This window comes from Ascaphus truei, chromosome 1 (assembly GCF_040206685.1).
Source record: "Ascaphus truei isolate aAscTru1 chromosome 1, aAscTru1.hap1, whole genome shotgun sequence".
NCBI lineage: Eukaryota > Metazoa > Chordata > Amphibia > Anura > Ascaphidae > Ascaphus > Ascaphus truei.
This window is the reverse complement of record NC_134483.1, coordinates 201,851,743-201,871,118: the sequence shown is the minus strand read 5'-3', so window position 1 is coordinate 201,871,118 and position 19,376 is coordinate 201,851,743. Positions and strand designations below refer to the sequence as shown.

General features: G+C 37.9%; 1 protein-coding gene across 4 annotated transcripts in view; it reads right to left on the bottom strand.

The window, feature by feature from the left end:
• The window catches only part of FBN2 (fibrillin 2), a 271,752-nt gene that overhangs the window by 6,569 nt on the left and 245,807 nt on the right, over window positions 1-19,376 (bottom strand). For 3 of the 4 annotated variants that reach the window (XM_075600216.1, XM_075600237.1, XM_075600232.1), the window contains 7 exons: window positions 18,921-19,046; window positions 17,969-18,091; window positions 14,966-15,082; window positions 14,005-14,133; window positions 10,918-11,037; window positions 6,936-7,167; window positions 4,307-4,478 (listed from right to left, as the gene is read on the bottom strand). In XM_075600216.1, coding sequence (XP_075456331.1) covers window positions 4,307-4,478; window positions 6,936-7,167; window positions 10,918-11,037; window positions 14,005-14,133; window positions 14,966-15,082; window positions 17,969-18,091; window positions 18,921-19,046 — 1,019 coding nt within the window. Of the gene's footprint in view, window positions 1-4,306; window positions 4,479-6,935; window positions 7,168-10,917; window positions 11,038-14,004; window positions 14,134-14,965; window positions 15,083-17,295; window positions 17,389-17,968; window positions 18,092-18,920; window positions 19,047-19,376 lie in introns of those variants that run through there. The other variant, XM_075600224.1, reaches the window with a different exon arrangement.

Sequence of the window (19,376 nt, the reverse complement as noted above, 5' to 3'; positions counted from 1 at the left end):
AACTGCAGCGATGGAACATACCTCAGGCTGGAGCCACTTCCTTGCAGAGTGTATAAGGTTATAGAGTTGAGAGCGGGGTGTCTTCTCTATAGCATAACGCCAAGAATGGAACCGTTGGGCCCGAACCGCGAGAGTGACCCTAGCCGTGCCATAATCTCTGCCTTCAGGGTGGGAGACATAGTCTTTAGCTTGCTCGGGCTCTAAGTCATAATAAGCTTGTTGTGAGTCACCCACCAGGAAGGGAGCAATTATTCCCGCCCACTCCACAGCTGGCCACCCATCGCGTACTGCGGTGCGCTTGAAGATTGACAGGTACGCCTCAACATCATCGTCCGTCATTTTCTGAATGTGGTGCGTTTTTACCTGGTGAGCGACCTGTGGGGCCACTCTAGGCTGGGCGGTCATTTTCTCTCCCAACGCTCGGAGCTCCTGGTGTAGGCGAAGTTGCGCCTCGTTTTGCTCTTCTTTTAGCGTCTGATGTAGGGACAGCGCCATCTGCTGTACTAACGCCACCGTACTTTCAGTTTGTGACTTTGTCATCTGTTGTAACCTCTCATTATAGGATTTTAACATCTCCTCTTGGGTCTTAGCCAATTGCTGCAACCCCCGCATTAAAATAGCAGAATTATCTGTTTGTTTGTACTGAAGCGAGGTTAGAAATTCCTCCATTTTCCACTTTCACTGCCTTGTGGACTGCCCGCGTTAAACTTCACCAATTGTGACATCTCAGTCCCAGCGTCGGATCTTTTGTCCAGATCAAAGGCAGGAAACACTGTACTTTCTAAGCAGGGGTTTATTTACAGGGTACAAAGCAGGTACAGGGTTAACTCATAACACAAAACAGAAACAAAAGACCTAACTCCTTCCAGGAGTACTAATACTGCTTAGTCCCTAACTAATCGTGGGAGAACTAAACTCTTTCCCCACTTTACCCAGTGTACCTGCAGCAGGTCTCCTTTCAGTCTCTCACAGGGCTGTCTGTGTGTGCCTTCAGATCAGTCTAGCAGCAGCGTCTCTCATCCTCTCTGTATAACTCTCAACAGTGTGTGTCTGGCAGCATGGGGGGGGGGGGAATCTCTGTATCACTTCCTGACTATACAGTCTAGGCTAATTAGCTCATTAACTCACAGCTGAACAGACCTCTCCAGAATGATTAACTCTATGAGAGCTGTAAAGTCCCACAACTTCACCATTCTAGCCCTTAGAGGGCAGTGACGGCATCACAATATATATATATATATATATATATATATATATATATATATATATATATATATATATTTGTGTGAAAAAGAATGTACACCCTATTTGAATTCCATGGTTTTACATATTGGGACATAATAACAATCATCTGTTCCTTAGCAGGTCTTAAAATTAGGTAAATACAACCTCAGATGAACATCAACACATGACATATTACACCGTGTCATGATTTAACAAAAATAAAGCCAAAATGGAGAAGCCATGTGTGAAAAAACTAAGTATACCTTATGATTCAATTGCTTCTAGAACCACCTTTAGCAGCAATAACTTGAAGTAATCGTTTTCTGTATGACTATCAGTCTCTCACATTGTTGTGGAGGAATTTTGGCCCACTCTTCTTTACAACGCTGCTTCACTTCATAGACGTTTGTGGGCATTTGTTTATGCACAGCTCTCTTAAGGTACTTTGGTATACAGAGGATTTCATGGTCGACTTAATGACTGCAAGGTTCCAAGTTTCTGTGGCTGCAAAAACAAGCCCAAATCATCACCCCTCCACCACCGTGCTTGACAGTTGGTATGAGGCGTTTGTGCTGATATGCTGTGTTTGGTTTTTGCCAAATGTGGCGCTGTGCATTATGGCCAAACATCTCCACTTTGGTCTCGTCTGTCCTAAGGACATTGTTCCAGAAGTCTTGTGGTTTGTTCAGATGCAACTTTGAAAACCTAAGCCGTGCTGCCATGTTCTTTTTAGAGAGAAGAGGCTTTCTCCTGGCAACCCTTCCAAACAAACCATACTTTTTCAGTCTTTTTCTAATTGTACTGTCATGAACATTAACATTTAAAATGCTAACGGAGGCCTGTAGAGTCTGAGATGTAACTCTTGGGTTTTTTGCAATTTCTCTGAGCATTGCACGGTCTGACCTTGGGCTAAATTTTCTGGGATGTCCACTCCTGGGAAGATTGGCAACTGTCTTGAATGTTTTCCACTTTTGAATAATCTTTCTCACTGTAGATTTTAAATTGTTTGGACATGGCCTTATAACCCTTCCCAGATTGATGGGCAGCAACAATTGCTTCTCTAAGATCTTAGCTGATGTCTTTCCTCCTTGGCATAGTGTTAACACACACCTGAATGCTCCAGACCAGCAAACTGCTAAAACTTTGTCTTTTTAGAGGTGGTCACACTTGCTGATGATCAATTAATCAAGGGCATTTGATTAGCAGCACCTGTCTGCTACTTAGCATCTTAATTCCTATAGAAGCAATAAGGGTGTACTTAGTTTTCCACACATAGCTTCTCCATTTTGGCTTTATTGTTGTTAAATAAATCATGACACGGTGTAATATGTCAAGTGTTGTTGTTCATCTGAGGTTGTATTTACCTAAGCTTAAGACCTGCTAAGGAACAGATGATGTTCAGGGCACTCTAAATGGGTCAATGCAGGACAAATAACTTATCTCATTACTCCGGGTGCTAGCAGTGTAGCCAGGATCACCATCCAGCAACAAAAATAGATAGGAAGAGAATCAAAGAAATCCGCAGCGCTCACTCTTGAATGTCCAAAATACAAAGGTTTAATCCATTAAAAAACATCAGGGGTAAGTACAAGAAAAATGGTGCGACGTTTTGGACCTCCTGGTCCTTTCTCAAGCCCCTAGCAACATTTTGGGCCCAATTGTACTGGTTCAGGCACTATATTTAGACCCAGTGTGATGCACACAGTTGTAGGGGCTTGAGAAAGGACCGGGAGTTCCGAAACATCACTCCATTTTTCTTGTATTTACCCCTGATGTTTTTTTGATGGATTAAACCTTTGTATTTTGGACATTCAAGAGTGAGTGCTGCGGATTTCTTTGATTCCCATTATATATATATATATATATATATATATATATATATATATATATCTATATCTATCTATATATATCTATATCTATCTATATCTATCTATATATATCTATATATATCTATCTATATATATCTATCTATATCTATCTATATCTATCTATATCTATCTATATCTATCTATATCTATCTATATCTATCTATAGATATCTATAGATATCTATAGATATCTATAGATATCTATAGATATCTATAGATATCTATAGATATATATAGATATATATAGATATATATAGATATATATAGATATCTATATATATATATAATTTTAAACATATTAAAAAAATATATATATATATATATATATCGAGATGACAAGGTCTCAAAATCACATTTTAGTTCTTGCAACCATACGGTTGTGAAAATCAACTCCAACCCACATTTTGCATTCAGGAGTTTATTTCACAACCCTTCACTGGCGCTTCCCCCCCCCCAGAAATATGGTTTCATCCTTGGTTCAACAGACCTCTGTCATCCGTCACTAAACTGTACACCAACATTTGTAAAGACAAAACCTCTGCCTGTCACATGCCACGGTACACAAACAAAAAACAACTTTATTATAGTATCATCATACAAAGAGGCAAGATAGTCAGCCATTGTCTGTCTGGTAATTCATATGATCCAGCTACAGGTGCATCCCTGCTTTAAACAAGGAGACATCCACATTTATAATTTCTTAGTCAGAGTACTGTGGTGACACGATACAATATAAATATTACATGAAACTTCCTAATAGGGGAAGTGGATGTATTTATTTTTGAAATTCCAATCTATGTAGATCATTTTAAAGGGGCAATCCCTTCTAAGAGTAAAATGAACTAATTCCAGTAACATGTTTAAAGGGGTGATTTATCAAAAATCTGACAACTAGGAGTATTTTTTATTTAATTGATAAAGTTACACTTGGGAGGGGTTTGATTTCATCTGGCTAGTCCCTTGTGTGTGATGTTGTGTGTGTTAAGCGAGTGCTCGTGCGGCCAAAGTGCCCCCCCTCACCTTAACTTTATTGGATCTGTGATAAGGACAGGGCTGGGATTAGTGTGACGGAAACACTTGCTTGACAACATTCAGAGGCCCCTAGCAAAGTCAACTGGCCGACTATGTGGGATTACACCTTTTATTGGCAATATAATTTAGACACTTGTATTACAGCACATTACTTCATGTAAAATTAATTATTTCCTAACTTACCACTACAGGCTCTGTGTCATTAGCACTTCTTTTCGTCCTTCCACTTTTCGTTGAGTAGCCATTGACCTGGCATTCATAGCAAGTTTCTGGGGATAACGTATTATCTTCACTGCTTTCTCTTCCGGGAGACAGGTACTGGCCTCTGTTAAAACCCATCCCAGAAACACAATGCCTGCAACAAATTGAATAAACTTTAATGCTCACTTTTTATTAGTCTGAAACATATTGGTATTTAATCTGGGGCCTAAGCATCAAATTGCAAATTAGGAAGCATTAGTGAGACATAATATGTTATCTCTTTGACTAAGTGTTGCAGGTTAGTTTTCTTTGTTTCTATCCCAGTTAGACCACTATATGATTCACAGAGTTACCAGTACATGGAGCGATAGATGTTACTTGGTGCACATGTTATTATACCGTGCATCTATTTCTGCATTCCTTAAAGTAATGTGTCTAAGCTGGTATAACCTACTGTGACGGGGAGGAAGGGGTTAATACCTGATTTGCTATGCATTACTGTGGTTGCCCTATCCCAGCCATTTTTATTCCCCATTTGCAGGCCATTCCCTGCCTGCGGGGGTAAAAGACAAGATGCATTGCTTGCCATACCCTCTAACCGACAAATGATGGTAGTCTAGAAGCCAGCATTTCAATGAGAAATACTAATTCTAGAACGAAAGCACCCAGAAACCTGATTTTTGAGGTGCAAATACAGTGTAAAAATGATATTTATGCGCATGTAGTGGTTCAGTTATAACACAAACGTAACATGTTGTTTAATAAAGTGGGTAAAAACTCCAGATCTTAAATGTAAGGCAGGAGCTATTTCTTGTAAGTCCAAGCAGGAATTCCGTGGACATACAGCTGTGATATGGGTGAATGAGCTTCGGTATTTTTATGATGGAGCCTCAAAGAGATCGAGCTGATTAGCATCTTCCTGTCTAAAAGAGTATCAGTTATGAAAAGACCCAGCAGACCCATAATGTATACAAAACTGACATACTGATGCACAGCAGATGTCAGGCTAGTGACCCCTCCGGGTCAAAAATCAGACTTAGTGGTGCCAAGAAATGGGTGTAGCCCAGGTATGCTAAGTGGCATGGGCATCAACCTTACCATACGCCCTGCCCACCGGACAGCCCTTTTGACCGGTCTTATGAACTGTGGGTAACTTGGCTGTTCGTGGGTTGTTTTGCTCCCACGAGGGGGATTGGATCCACATGTTAAAGATAGCTTTGGCCAGTCTATAACTGTGGCTCCCCAGGTATCCCCAGTGTGATTCCTGAATTTTGATCCATGATGTAAAGATGCAAGCCTTTGTTCCAGCCCAGCAGCAACCAGTCCAGGAGTGAAGGGGTTAATAACAACATAACCACAGGACTTTTAAAACCAAGATTGCATTTCTGGCGCTTGCAAGCAAAGGACAATTTCTTTCATTCCAAGGACAATTTATTTTGTTCCCTTATCCCAGTGAGTGTTGTTTTCAATGTATTCTGCAGATGTCGTGTGTTTGTCTATTAAGGAAATAAATCACAATTTATTTTGCAACTTGTTCTGTTCAATCAAGTACCCAGAAATATAAATGTGTTGATAAAAGTTGGTGTCATCGTGACACCTACCTCCTCACCTTCGTATAAAAAGTGCCAATTGAATACACGGACCCTATCATCTTTAATATGAATCACTGTAGTTGCTATATGTTTTCTTTATTAGGAAGCCCTCATTGGCAGGAAATGATATACGCATTCCATAACATACATAAGATTTACATTAATATGATTACAATGTTTTAGGTAGGTAGACACAGTTTTTTCTGCATGAGCTGTGGCTGTACTAAACTTCTGTGGTTTTCAATCTCCCAGACAGCTTGTTGACTTAATCAATGCTGGCAGCCCCTATAGTATATTATTCTGTGATGCCTCGCAGGCACCTTCATCAATTCATAATTTAAGAGTAAATGTGCATTCCTTTAGACACAGTTAAAATACAATAACTTCACATCATCTCATTATACGTACAAAGAGTCTGCTTTTTTGGCACAAAATTGGCGCACAGTTCTGATTTTAAATTGCGCTTGTACTATTCTCTAACCTGTGCCAACAGCATCAAAAATTGTATGCTTCATTTTTGGGGGCAAACAGAAATGGACTGTGCTAAGTGTGAAGATTTCTGTGCACACAACAAAAGAGAAAGTGCATCCAAATCGTCTGCCAAGTTCAACGTGGTGTAAAGCCTAAAAAGACTATTAATAGTATTAGCGCAGGATACAAGTTGCTATGTATCAACCCCAACATGTTTACAATGCACCAGGAATGTTTCAATATATACAGTAGGTTAACAAAATGTATTATTTTCACAGTATGGCTATCATATAGTTTATGGCTATATTTGGTGCATATGTATCCAGGCAAAATTGTGCAGTTCCAGGGCAAAAAACATCGTTCCAGATATATAAAAGGTAAACAAAAAATCGTTTTGCTTTCTCATTTTTTTCTTTATACATTGCATATTTTGTGCCCCATAATTGCAACACTCTTGTCTTGATACATAGACCACATAGACTGGCACTAAATCTTTGCACAGAGCTGGTGTCAGAGCTCTCAGATATTAAAGGTACTCTCAGTCTTACCCTTGCCCAACTCTGTAATATCCTGTAGGACATCCACAAAGATAACCTCCTTCAGTGTTGGAACAGCCATAATTGCAAGGAGTCTTTGAAGATGTGCACTCATTTACGTCATGGCAAGAGACAGAAAACTGGTCATAGGAAAACCCAGATGGACAAGCACATTTGTAGCTGCCGAGTGTGTTGTAGCATGAAGCAGAACCACACGTGTTTGGGGTGGCACATTCGTTTTCATCTACAAAAGAAAGTGTGGAATTAGCATGCACAAAAGATATCTTTTCACTGCTATCAGCACCCTATTATCACACAATATTGCGTTACTGCTGCCGCAATGTTGAACTTGTCATTTAACATGACTCAATTTCAATAAATGGAGCCACCAGTAACATAGAACAGTTTCTTAAACTAATCGCGAGATGTCACGAGTTAGTGCACAATAATATCTGTTTCAATCATTCATTCCAGTTTGTATGTTGTTTTATGGTGTGTAGAAAATATTAGGCTACAAGTTACTAAAAACGGTGTTATCTAATTATTAGACTATATGTTTGGCTTTTGTTGGGTAATATGAACTAAGAATATCAAAGAGCAGCGATTTGTCTGGAAATAGTTTTGGGCACCACGACTCTTTTGAAGTTTGTTATTGATGCCTGTACAGCTGACAAAAAAAAGGAAAGTCTACTCTCCAGACATTCCCAATTCAGGGTTTTCTGCCTTTGAACAGGTTGCCAGGAGAAAAAATTATCCAAACTTCAGCCAAACTTTCTGCTCCCATTAAACTCTCATCAGTGCAATTAGAATGAGACATAAAGGTTACTTAAAGGGTACTAGACTGCCTTAAATGTTATTTGCAATGACTATTATTAGGATTACAGTACACTTTCTATTGTGAATTTAATTTGAAATGCACTTATAATATAAGGCAACTCATTTGTTTCTATGTCAGAAAGAAGCATTTCATCATTATAAATGTTTACTGTATCTTCATGCATAACAGAATACTGGTCAAATACATATGCCCAGAAGAAATCACAATTGAGAGACATTTTTGCATACATCATTTTTTTATTTACTGTATATGGAAAATTTTGAAAATGACATAACCTTTCATGTATTTACAAGATACAAATTATGTATTTGGTATTGATTATTTACATTTCTGTAACTTTGTTTTCTTATGCCAGTGAAAGATAGCTAATTTGATATTTAATTTGACCTGTTAATTTCATACTACAGTTGAACCCCATTATAACACGATGCTCGGGGTCCACATAATGAGGCCGCGTTATAACCGGGATCGCGAAAAAAAAGGCTGCCGCAGAACAGCGCACGCCGCGCGATACCACCTAGGGCGGCGCACTCCTGTGCTCCCCTTCCTATTCTCCCCTCTGTACCCCGATTTGCTTCTGCTAGGCCTTGCACATCCTCCTCTGGACCGGGGTTGCCCTGCACTAGGGCTTCCCCTCGCCGATCAGGACCGCGCAGGGAAGACCCCACCACCCCCATGGAGGTACAAGACATTTAGATGTCAGCATAAAATGTGAGCTAGATGAGCAATCAAAGGCTTTGTCTGACATCCGCTGTGCATTTCATACACGTTTCTGTTTTTATTGTAGCTTTATCCAGCCAGTTGGGTACCTCCCTGCAGGCACAGGTATGGCTAACTAGATGAATGAAGCAAAGAAGGGTAAATACTTTTTTTCAATTATGATTTTATTTTCTGCAGCACCAGCCTTGGCTTCCTGCATATTTCCATATTGGATAGTATAATGTGCTTAACTGTTAACCTCTCTTCTGCCAGAGGGGCTGACAACGTTGAGTGGATATCTCCTGCATTGTAACAGTACAGCAGTTCACATATAAAATAAACCGGCTTTAACTCCTAACCCCTTCACTGTTTGAGGGGCCTGTAGTGAAAAGGCATTGCAGAGGCTGAAAAAAAAACTTTTGACAAACTTAACGCAACTGCAAATTATATATATATATATATACTGTATATATATATATATATATATATATATATATATATATATATATTTTGCAGTTGCGTTATATATATATATAGTATAGTGTAAACAAGACAAAAAAGTCTCAGGAACGAGCACTCAGAATATCCACTGAAAGAGTAACAAACTTTAATGTCTTCAATTATAACATGCTAAAAACATATTAAAACCAAAAGGGGACAGGACCCTGGATAGACATCATATACACATATCACAATGACAGGATAGGCTTACTACACCAACAGCCTAAATAAAGGCCAATGCCATGAGGTGTAATGTGCAAACCTGAGAAAAAAATATTTTTCTTAGGTACGCAAGACCGGCCGGTCAAATATGTAATCAAAAGACCTGAGGATAGTACTTCAGGGATTTACCAAGATTTACTGCAGTTGAGATTATACTCTCCTTCACATTCGCTGCTTATTTTCAACTTACTCAATTTTCCAAATGCTAATTGTTGTTATTTCATCTTTCTGTTGTATGTGTGGTGCATATGTGGTGTAATATTAGCTTTCTATAGTCCTCAGGTCTTTTGACTACATATTTGACCGTCCGGTCTTGCGTACCTAAGAAAAATATTTTTTTCTCAGGTTTGCACATTACACCTCATGGTATTGGCCTTTATTTAGGATGTTGGTGTAGTAAGCCTATCCTGTCATTGTGATATGTGTATATGATGTCTATCCAGGGTCCTGTCCCCTTTTGGTTTTAATATGTTTTTAGCATGTTATAATTGAAGACATTAAAGTTTGTTACTCTGTCAGTACATATTCTGAGTGCTCGTTCCTGAGACTTTTTTGTCTTGATTGTGCTATATCTATTTTTGTCTCAGAGCACTGACCAGTCTCTTTAATTTAGAATATATTTTCTGGTCCTGTTAGTACATCACATTAGAGGTGTGTATGCGGACTCTATCTGTGTGTGTGTGTGTGTGTGTGTGTGTGTGTGTATGTATATAATATAAAGAGCGTCCACCTGCTGATACTGTGGATGCATGTCACATAGGCAGGTGAGGCTAATTAACTGTGATTGGTTTTGTTGAATTGCACTGGGGTTTGGGGTATATATATGTATTGTGCACTGCATTCAATTGCACCACCTTGAGAAAGGTCCCACTGGGGGACCGAAACGTCGGTTTTTGTGTCTTCTATCAAATATAGAACATTTTTGATTTACTTACCTGCGTGCTGTCCCTTGATGTCGTGTTGCAACCGGTATCGTATGGTCTGTTATTGCTTTATGGGATAAGCACCAAAACTTATTTACTTGCATATGGTATGCCGGCTGTGCATTGGATTCTATATATATATATATTTACTTTTTTTGTTTCTTTTAGTCTTTTATATTCACAGTTAAGCTGTAGTAATTCTCGAAAGTACTTTTACTCCAAATCTAGTGGATCTTCTCTACTAGACGTTTAAATAAGCTTTCATTATTGCTTACCTAATCGAGATTGTGTTGTCAATACCTAATTAAGGTGGTTTGTTTGGTTATTCTGCAGTCCAGGTCTACAACCGTTTAGATCTTCACTATGATGTTTTTTTTATCACCCCCCTCCGCCCCCCAGCACTCACCGTCTCACCCGCACCCTGGATGGACAGAACCCGGTCCAGCTGCCCTCTCCTAAAGTTCTGCAGAGGTTCATTGTGTGTGTGTGTCTCCGTGTGTGTGTGTGTGTGTGTGTGTGTGTGTGTCCGTTAGCAATAATGCATTGAATATTTGTATACAAAAAAAATGCAGCTTAGCTTTTTAAAAACGGGAGCCATGCTCAGACGGCGTTATAAGCTGATTTCTGTTGTAGCGGATCACGCTATAACGGGATTGAGCAGTATTTGTATTTTACTGTAGCTAGGTAATAAAAGCTATGCTGGATAAACTGAAGAGTGAGGGGCACTGGGTGAACAGAAAAGAAGTCGGAGAAATATTAAAGAAATAAAAGTACTGTATTTATAAGAGATAATTGCCTTTATAATTCTTACCAACACACTGATTCCACTGGTAATGTTGAATGTAACCCTGTGGGCAGCTACATCTGTAGCCACCGATCATGTTCTGACAGCCATGCTGACATCTATGATTTCCACCACACTCATCAACATCTACAAAAAGAAGACACGGTGAGGAAAACAAAGTTGTTAATACATTTCAGTTTCACATTGCTGAAGTGACAATGAAGTGACAAAAAAGAATGCCCTAAGATTGTTTGTCAAAGATCCAGAATGCACATACAGTTGTGTGAAAAAGAAAGTACACCCTCTTTGAATTGTATGGTTTTACATATCAGGACATAATAACAATCATCTGTTTCTTAGCAGGTCTTAAAATGAGGTAAATACACCCTCAGATGAACAACAACACATGACATATTACACTGTGTCATGATTTATTTAACAAAAATAAAGCCAGAATGGAGAAACCATGTGTGAAAAATTAAGTATACCTTATGATTCAATAGCTTCTAGAACCACCTTAAGCAGCAATAACTTGAAGTAATCGTTTTCTCTATGACTTTATCAGTCTCTCACATCGTTGTGGAGGAATTTTGGCCCACTCTTCTTTACAACGTTGCTTCAGTTCATTGAGGTTTGCGGGCATGTGTTTATCCACAGTTCTCTTAATGTCCCACCACAGCATTTCAATCGGGTTGAGGTCTGGACTTTGACTGGGCCATTGCAACACCTTGATTCTTTTCTTTTTCAGCCATTCTGTTGTAGATTTGCTGGTGTGCTTGGGATCATTGTCCTGTTGCATGACCCAATTTCGGCCAAGCTTTGGCTGTCAGACAGATGGCCTCACATTTGACTCTAGAATACTTTAGTATACAGAGGAGTTCATGGTCGACTCAATGACTGCAAGGTGCCCAGGTCCTGTGGCTGCAAATCAAGCCCAAATCATCACCCCTCCACCACCGTGCTTGACAGTTGGTATGAGGTGTTTGTGCTGATATGCTGTGTTTGGTTTTCGCCAAACGTGGCGCTGTGCATTATGGCCAAACATCTCCACTTTGGTCTCGTCTGACCAAAGGACATTGTTCCAGAAGTCTTGTGGTTTGTTCAGATGCAACTTTGAAAACCTAAGCCGTGCTGCCATGTCCTTTTTAGAGAGAAGATGAACTTTAACATTTAACATGCTAACTGAGGCCTGTAGAGTCTGAGATGTAACTCTTGGGTTTTTTGCAATTTCTCTGAGCATTGCACGGTCTGACCTTGCGGTGAATTTGCTGGGACGTCCACTCCTTGGAAGATTAGCAACTGTCTTGAATGTTTTCCACTTTTGAATAATCTTTCTCACTGTAGAATGATGGACTTTAAATTGTTTGGAAATGGCCTTATAACCCTTCCCTGATTGATGGGCAGCAACAATTGCTTCTCTAAGATCATTGCTGATGTCTTTCCTCCTTGGCATTGTGTTAACACACACCTGAATGCTCCAGACCAGCAAACTGCTAAAACTTCGGCTTTTATAGAGGTGGTCACAGTTGCTGATGATCAATTAATCAAGGGAATTTGATTAGTAGCACCTGTCTGCTACTTAGCATCTTAATTCCTATGGAAGCAGTAGGGGTGTACTTAGTTTTCACACATAGCTTCTCCATTTTGGCTTTATTTTTGTTAAATAAATCATGACAGTGTAATATGTAATGTGTTGTTGTTCATCTGAGGTTGTATTTACCTAATTTTAAGACCTGCTAAGGAACAGATGATTGTTATTATGTCCTGATATATAAAACCATAGAATTCAAAGAGGGTGTACTTTCTTTTTCACACAACTGTACCTGTTAATGCAATCTAAATAGTTTTAATGTCATGCAAATGTATGCTAAATGGAAAGTTTCCGTTATCATGAAGTGACATAGCTGAGGCACAATGTTCTTCATGTTTGCTTAAAATTCCCTTCATAATATACATAATTATAGCATTTGGTCTGATAAAGATAGGATTATCGCTTATACCACTGGTTAAAAAAATGCCTTGGGATAGATCGTAGTGATATTATCACTGTTTTGTCCGATACTATGAAAGATAAAATGGTAGACATGTTGCTACTGGGTGTGAGAGAGAAGGTCAGTCAGCGCTCAATTGCGGTTTATATATTCCGTCTTCTCTCAACCACTTGACTGGGGCAATCAGGGAGAACACGAAAGCACCATAAAGTGAATGGTAAAATTATTGTTAAGACCTAAGTATGGTGTGGGGTTCTTATCCTTGAAACGTTCCCTTGTGGTGATGTGCCTATATTAACACTTCCATTAATTGAACTCAGTGCATTGTGCGAACCTGTTAATTACAGGTTTGTTTAACCTTTAGTAGCCACTACCCTCAGATACTTTTTAATTCCTCTTCTACCAACTCAGTCGCTGGGAGAAGCAAGACAAAAACAAGGTTTCGGAAGAACAAAGTGATTGTGGCTAATATATTGTTGAGAAGATTTTGTTTTTTCATAAGAAAGCCATAAATTAAATAAAAAAATATTAAGTATATAATTACTGGCAGTAAGGCTAGGATGCCCGAGAATTTTAAAAAAGGGTTAAAAAAATAAATAAACCTTTGCAGCTGGAGAACCCTGCAATGATTGGCAAAGTACATTTATAGAGATTATTTTCTTACTTTAATCAACAGTAACATGATGTAATAAACACATGGACCGGCAGAGTTTAAGTTGGTGAGGTGAAATCTTATTATTAAGCTGTTTACCAGTAAAAGATTAAAGGAGAAGGTTGTACTGTATATCCATGTAACAAAGCAAATTTTGGAGCAACACTGGCATAAAGAAAGGTATTTTTATCTTGAGCCTCCTGAAAAAAATATTTAGCTCCATCTTGTTTGGATAGTGTTAATAAAACGATTAAGGAATGTGTAAATTTTGCATCACTGCGCATAATTATATGTGACCCATTACTACTGTGTCTGAGAATCTGCCAGGCCTGAGGATATAAAACCTCTCAGCTTAACTTTTTACCTAACTCCGCACAAAAAAAAAAAATTAAACTACACCTGATACATGGACAAATTCAAGAAAGATAACAATACAAGTAAAGATAAAAGTATTTCATATTCTACATTTACCATCACAGTTTAACCCAGTTGAATCCAATGAAAATCCTCTTTGGCATTCACATGTGAAGCTGCCTGGTGAATTTTGACACACTCCTTTAGCACCGCATAAAGAGGTCTGTGAACCACATTCATTGTTATCTAAAAAAACAAATATATATGCATTATTACAACCCCCTTCCCGGAATTTATGCAGAGCATTAACTTGAAAATATCTGTGCTTATTGTCCTACACAGGTATTCTAAAGAGTATTGAGATCTTTTTTTTTATCTAAAAAAAATATATTATACAGTATACAGTAAGTAATCTGTAAGGTAAGTACTCAAGTCCTTGTTACTTATGCAGTGGGACCTATTCATTAAACTAAGATTTACCATGCAAAATTACACACAAAGCAAATGCAATCAGAAAAAAATTGTGACTTTTGATTGTACACCTCCTTCTAGACCGTATTGGAGAGCCTTGCCTTATAATACGGACTGCCACAGAGCAGATCTCCCCCAAATATGGTGTCAATAATATGCTGTCCATTTCTGAGAAGTGTCTGAGCTTGTTGAATTGCAATTGAGTTTAGAACCTTCAATTGACGTGGAGAAGGAGTTTCACACCATAGTGATATTATAAAGGATGTTTTTTTTTTTATTGTATCCTCATCTTGAATGCTGTACAGCTTTTTGTTATCCTCCGCAAAGTAATGTAAGTAGAACTGATAACCAGTTTCATAATTTTATATTTGCTGGCAAGCGGTGAAAACCCATCTCCAGAATCATACCTGTGTGCTAAGTGACCTACTGTATTTGCAATATAAAAACCAAGCATATCTGAAATCTCAAACATCTTAATGGCTTTAAAAAGACACAATGACAGAGCAACAAAAATATTTGTATTCATTCTCACATTAGATCATTTAACAGAATTATTTTTCGGCACAGATGTTCAAAATTATATTTGTCAATGAGTAATTGTTCTCACCAACGCAAGCAGTGTGATGCTGTGTAAAGCCAGGAGGACATTTACAAGTGAAGCCTCCAACAGTGTTGACACAGAGGAACTGGCAGTTGTGCTGTTTGGTTTGACATTCATCAAGATCTAAAATAAACAGGAGGTCTACGTTAAGCAGTTTTTGGCCACATACAGCATACCCTCTCTTTCTGTTTCAGCCACAAACAGGTGCACAAGTATTTGATAGTGTTTTTGTCTAGAATTTTTGCAGACATCTTACAACTACCAGTCTGGACATCCAAAGTATTTATCATTTTCCTGTATGTGGCCACAGGCATGGAGACGTTCAGTAAAGTACGTTCTTATGAAGGAAGATTCTCAGACATGTATTAAGAGCAGACTGAATTCAGAAAATGAAGGGTGTTCAGGGCTATTGCTTCAACCAGTTATATACTCTCTCACTCTTCAAAAATACCAGTGAAATACTTCTGACAAAACATGTACAGTATATGTAAATATACCTGTACTGTATGTATAAACCTATTCGTTTTCATACAGGTCATCGACATTTCTACAGGTAGCAATATTGTCACTCCTCCAACTGCTCTAATTAGCTAAAGATTTTTCACATATATTGTTTATCCAACAGCCCTAAAATAAAGCTGACTATTCTAAGTGCAAATAATACATACTGTTCATTCAGTATACCACAAGAAACAAAGTTAAATCATTCAGATCAAATTGGATGCATGTTTGCATCTTCCAGACACACACATGGCCAAAATGTTTATACGGAGCAGTATTTTAATTGCAATTTTCTTGTTTTTATGCAATCTGAATTACTGATAGTAGAAATCCGGGTCTTTGTACCAAGGCAATTTTGGAGCAAAGTTGACACAAAAAGCATACTTTTTCAGTTGTGATTCTTATGGTCAATGTGTCAAAGTCTTTGCTCCAATTTTTCCCCAGGTGCATGACATTGTGTTATGGGAATCTGAAAAGGAGGAGCTAAGGAAGAGTAACAGATTATAATGAAATGAATAAAATTGTGTACGTTCATTCAAAATATCCACAACTTATATGGTGAAATAACTTTCTGGGACCTAACAATCAACAATGCATATCGGAAGCGGTGTCTAAATCTGACGCAAGAACTAATCTCGGCTCTTTGCCTACCTTCCTTTCCCAAGTAATGCCTTATGGTGAGTTATGTCCTGCACTAAGCAGAGAGCACTGACCACAATGTCGTACTTGCAAAGTCTTGGCCACACTCTCAAATATTAATAATATTATGGAGAGTATTGTGAGATTATTATAAAGAAAGGTCACTCAGAGTTTGTATAAGATAAGGTTTATCATTTATTGTATCACAACAATATTCAGAAATATCAGAAATATCACAACAAGCTTCTTATAAGCTGATGGCTAGCAGTTACAGTATGTTACCAATCCATTCCTAACTATGCAGAGATTATATAACTATATATGCATTGTAAATACTAACAAACCAAAAGATATTACGATAGGTCAGCCAGTCCCAGCTCAAGTCTCATCTGTGTGACTTCACACCTAAGTTCGGTTCTGGTTTAACATGGAGTCGTGCAAACCTATTATAGTCTTTCATGGTTTGCTGCGTACGTGTGACACGTGTCATGTGTCCATGCTCTGTGGTTTGTGACGTATGTTGTTTACCATCAGGAATTACAGTTACTGACGTATGATATATTTCATAAGTTACCGTTAGACCACGGCCTGTTTACGTGAGTTAGTTCCCCTTTTATGCCTATGTAACCTGTCCCAATATCCTGCCACTTCTCAGCAAAACAAGCTATTATTTCTAAGACAAGAAAAGCCAGGATTTTAACAGTATACTCTAAGCTATACTAGGCCTTATAATGATACTATGTATATATGTACCTGTGACCTGTATTCATTATGCGTTATATGCCAGAAAATACCTGTAATCCATAACAGAACACACACAAATTATGCAGTACTGTACGTCAAAGTACACACTTCATTGCGTTGGTAGATAGAATTCAAAGTTACTATCATTGTAATATCATTTGATCAATTCAAGACTCATATCAACTCAATTCTAGGCTCTCACAATGCCGATAACTTTTTGCAATGCCAGTGAATCTTTCCTAGTCCATGAAAAACCATTAACATTGTCTCTTAATGGTGCAGACTCAGACCTAAAACTCTTACCTCAAAATATTGATCGTTAACAGAATTATATTCACTAAAGCTTAAAGCTGGGCAATAAAGATAAACAACGAGTGCTGTGATTTCTCATTGATATTATCAGTCAAAATATAAATGTAAATAACTTTTCACTGGAAATTTAGCGGCTTTACCTGCTATTCACTAAATCGATGATCTCCGATAGCTCATTGGCACAAAAATTATAGTGCTCATTCCATGCTGCGCTGGAGTTATTACGTTGTTAGCTGAGGTAAAGAGGAAGAGAGAAAGAGAAGGACAGAGGGAAAAGGAGAGGAAAACAGAAAGTGATCACATGGAGAAAAGTCTCAGGAAAGAATACAAGGAAAGAAATGGAACAAATATGGCAAGATTTTCTTCGTCCTATGCTAATGAGTGTTGTTTAATTCTTTAGCACGTCTTAATATTACATAGAATAAAAATGCAGAAAAAGTATCCCATTTTAGGGCTTTGAAATTGTTATCAAAATGAATGCTGATTAAGCACAGTTTAGTGGCTAATTAGTCCATGGTAACTACTTGGGTCATTATAAACTGCTCTGTAGGATGGTTTGATTGAAATAGTGTATTATGGAATCCATTTGTCTCCTTTAAGAAGCAAATGTTAAATGTTTTACTTTTTATAGGCTGCACATGTGGACATATAGACTTAGAGACATGGATTGGCAAATGCAAGTTCTATGGTATTATCTTGCAATCCATTAGATGAATTTAGCTTAACAACAACAAATGTTAAACAGGAACAAATCCAGGAAGACGAGCTCTATACAATACCATTTGTTACTAATATATTTTCTGCTCCGCTTACCTTTACAGGTTTTCCCATCCTCTTGCAATATATATCCTCGTGGACATGAGCATTGGTAGCTGCCTTCTGTGTTCTTACAGATAAAATTACAAGGTTTTGGGGACTGTGAGCACTCATCAAGATCTACAATGCAATTAAAATGATGTGAAAATAGCTGAAGTTACTGCAGATGATTAATTTGAGAAAATATGTCAGAATAAATGTGCAAAAAGGAAATCTTTTCTGATCATGTTGTTGGCAAATCTACAAATATGAGCAAATTGTGCTTTTTAAACCCATATCTATTCAATTTATTATTTCTATTTCAAGTTTAAAATCTGTAATGACAGCAATTTAATTATGTATTGAGATCTAATAATGTATAAAATATACTTGTTTTTCCATATTGAGTAATTTGTTACTTATTTAAAACATTTGGTTATTCCACGTAGGTGCATATTAAATTGGCAACACATAGCATTTGATTAATATGGAAATGAATCGAAAAGAGTAACACTCCAAAATAGTGCTCTACTGGTTAGTATTTATTCATCCAACGTTTCGGTCCAACACAGCAGACCTTTCTATTTTTATTGCTACAATGTTAACGTAATTTCTGCGGGATTCCACCATTGAGTTTCAGCACCCGCGAGTATCTTTTATTTTTGAGTGCACGTATACGTCTATATATTTTAGAAATAACAAGTGGTGAATTATTTTGTCCGCAGGGTGGTAAATTAATATCAAAGTATAGTGTTATACATTAAGCCACTATCATTCATCTGAGTGATAAGATGGGGAAACCATGGTACGTGTCCTATCTTGTGAACGGACACACGCCAAGATTAAGAGAAAAAAAAAGAAACCACGTTACCCGCCACCAAATTTGCATTTGTCAAACAAATATTGTCTCATTATTACCCTTCATTTCAATGCAACATAAAGGTTAGGATGTATAATATATAGATCTTACCAACACAGGCTGTACCCCCAATGTCAGTTGTGTAGCCAGACTTGCAGAAGCATCTAAAAGAGCCGATGGTGTTGATACATTGTCCATTTTGACACAGGTTTGTCATCACTTTACATTCATCAATATCTGTATTAACAGATGAGATTCCTCTTTATGTTAGAATCCATTCCAATCACCTCTTTAAGTGAAGTGCATATTATAAGAGATGTATTCATTTATGATTTCTAATACAAAGGGTATTTAGAGAATAGACATATTTTAAAAAAAATTGACTTTTGGGATACTGACCTCAGTCTGGAACAACTAACTCAAGCAGAAAGAGACTGCCAATGGAGGGATACTGTAGTTGTTCTAGCATGTACAGTATTTTGGTCCCGTAAAGGGCTCCCTGGAATGTTCAGATCATTTGAAAATTGTACCAAATACAGACGAATTTACAATGCATCTGATCTCAGA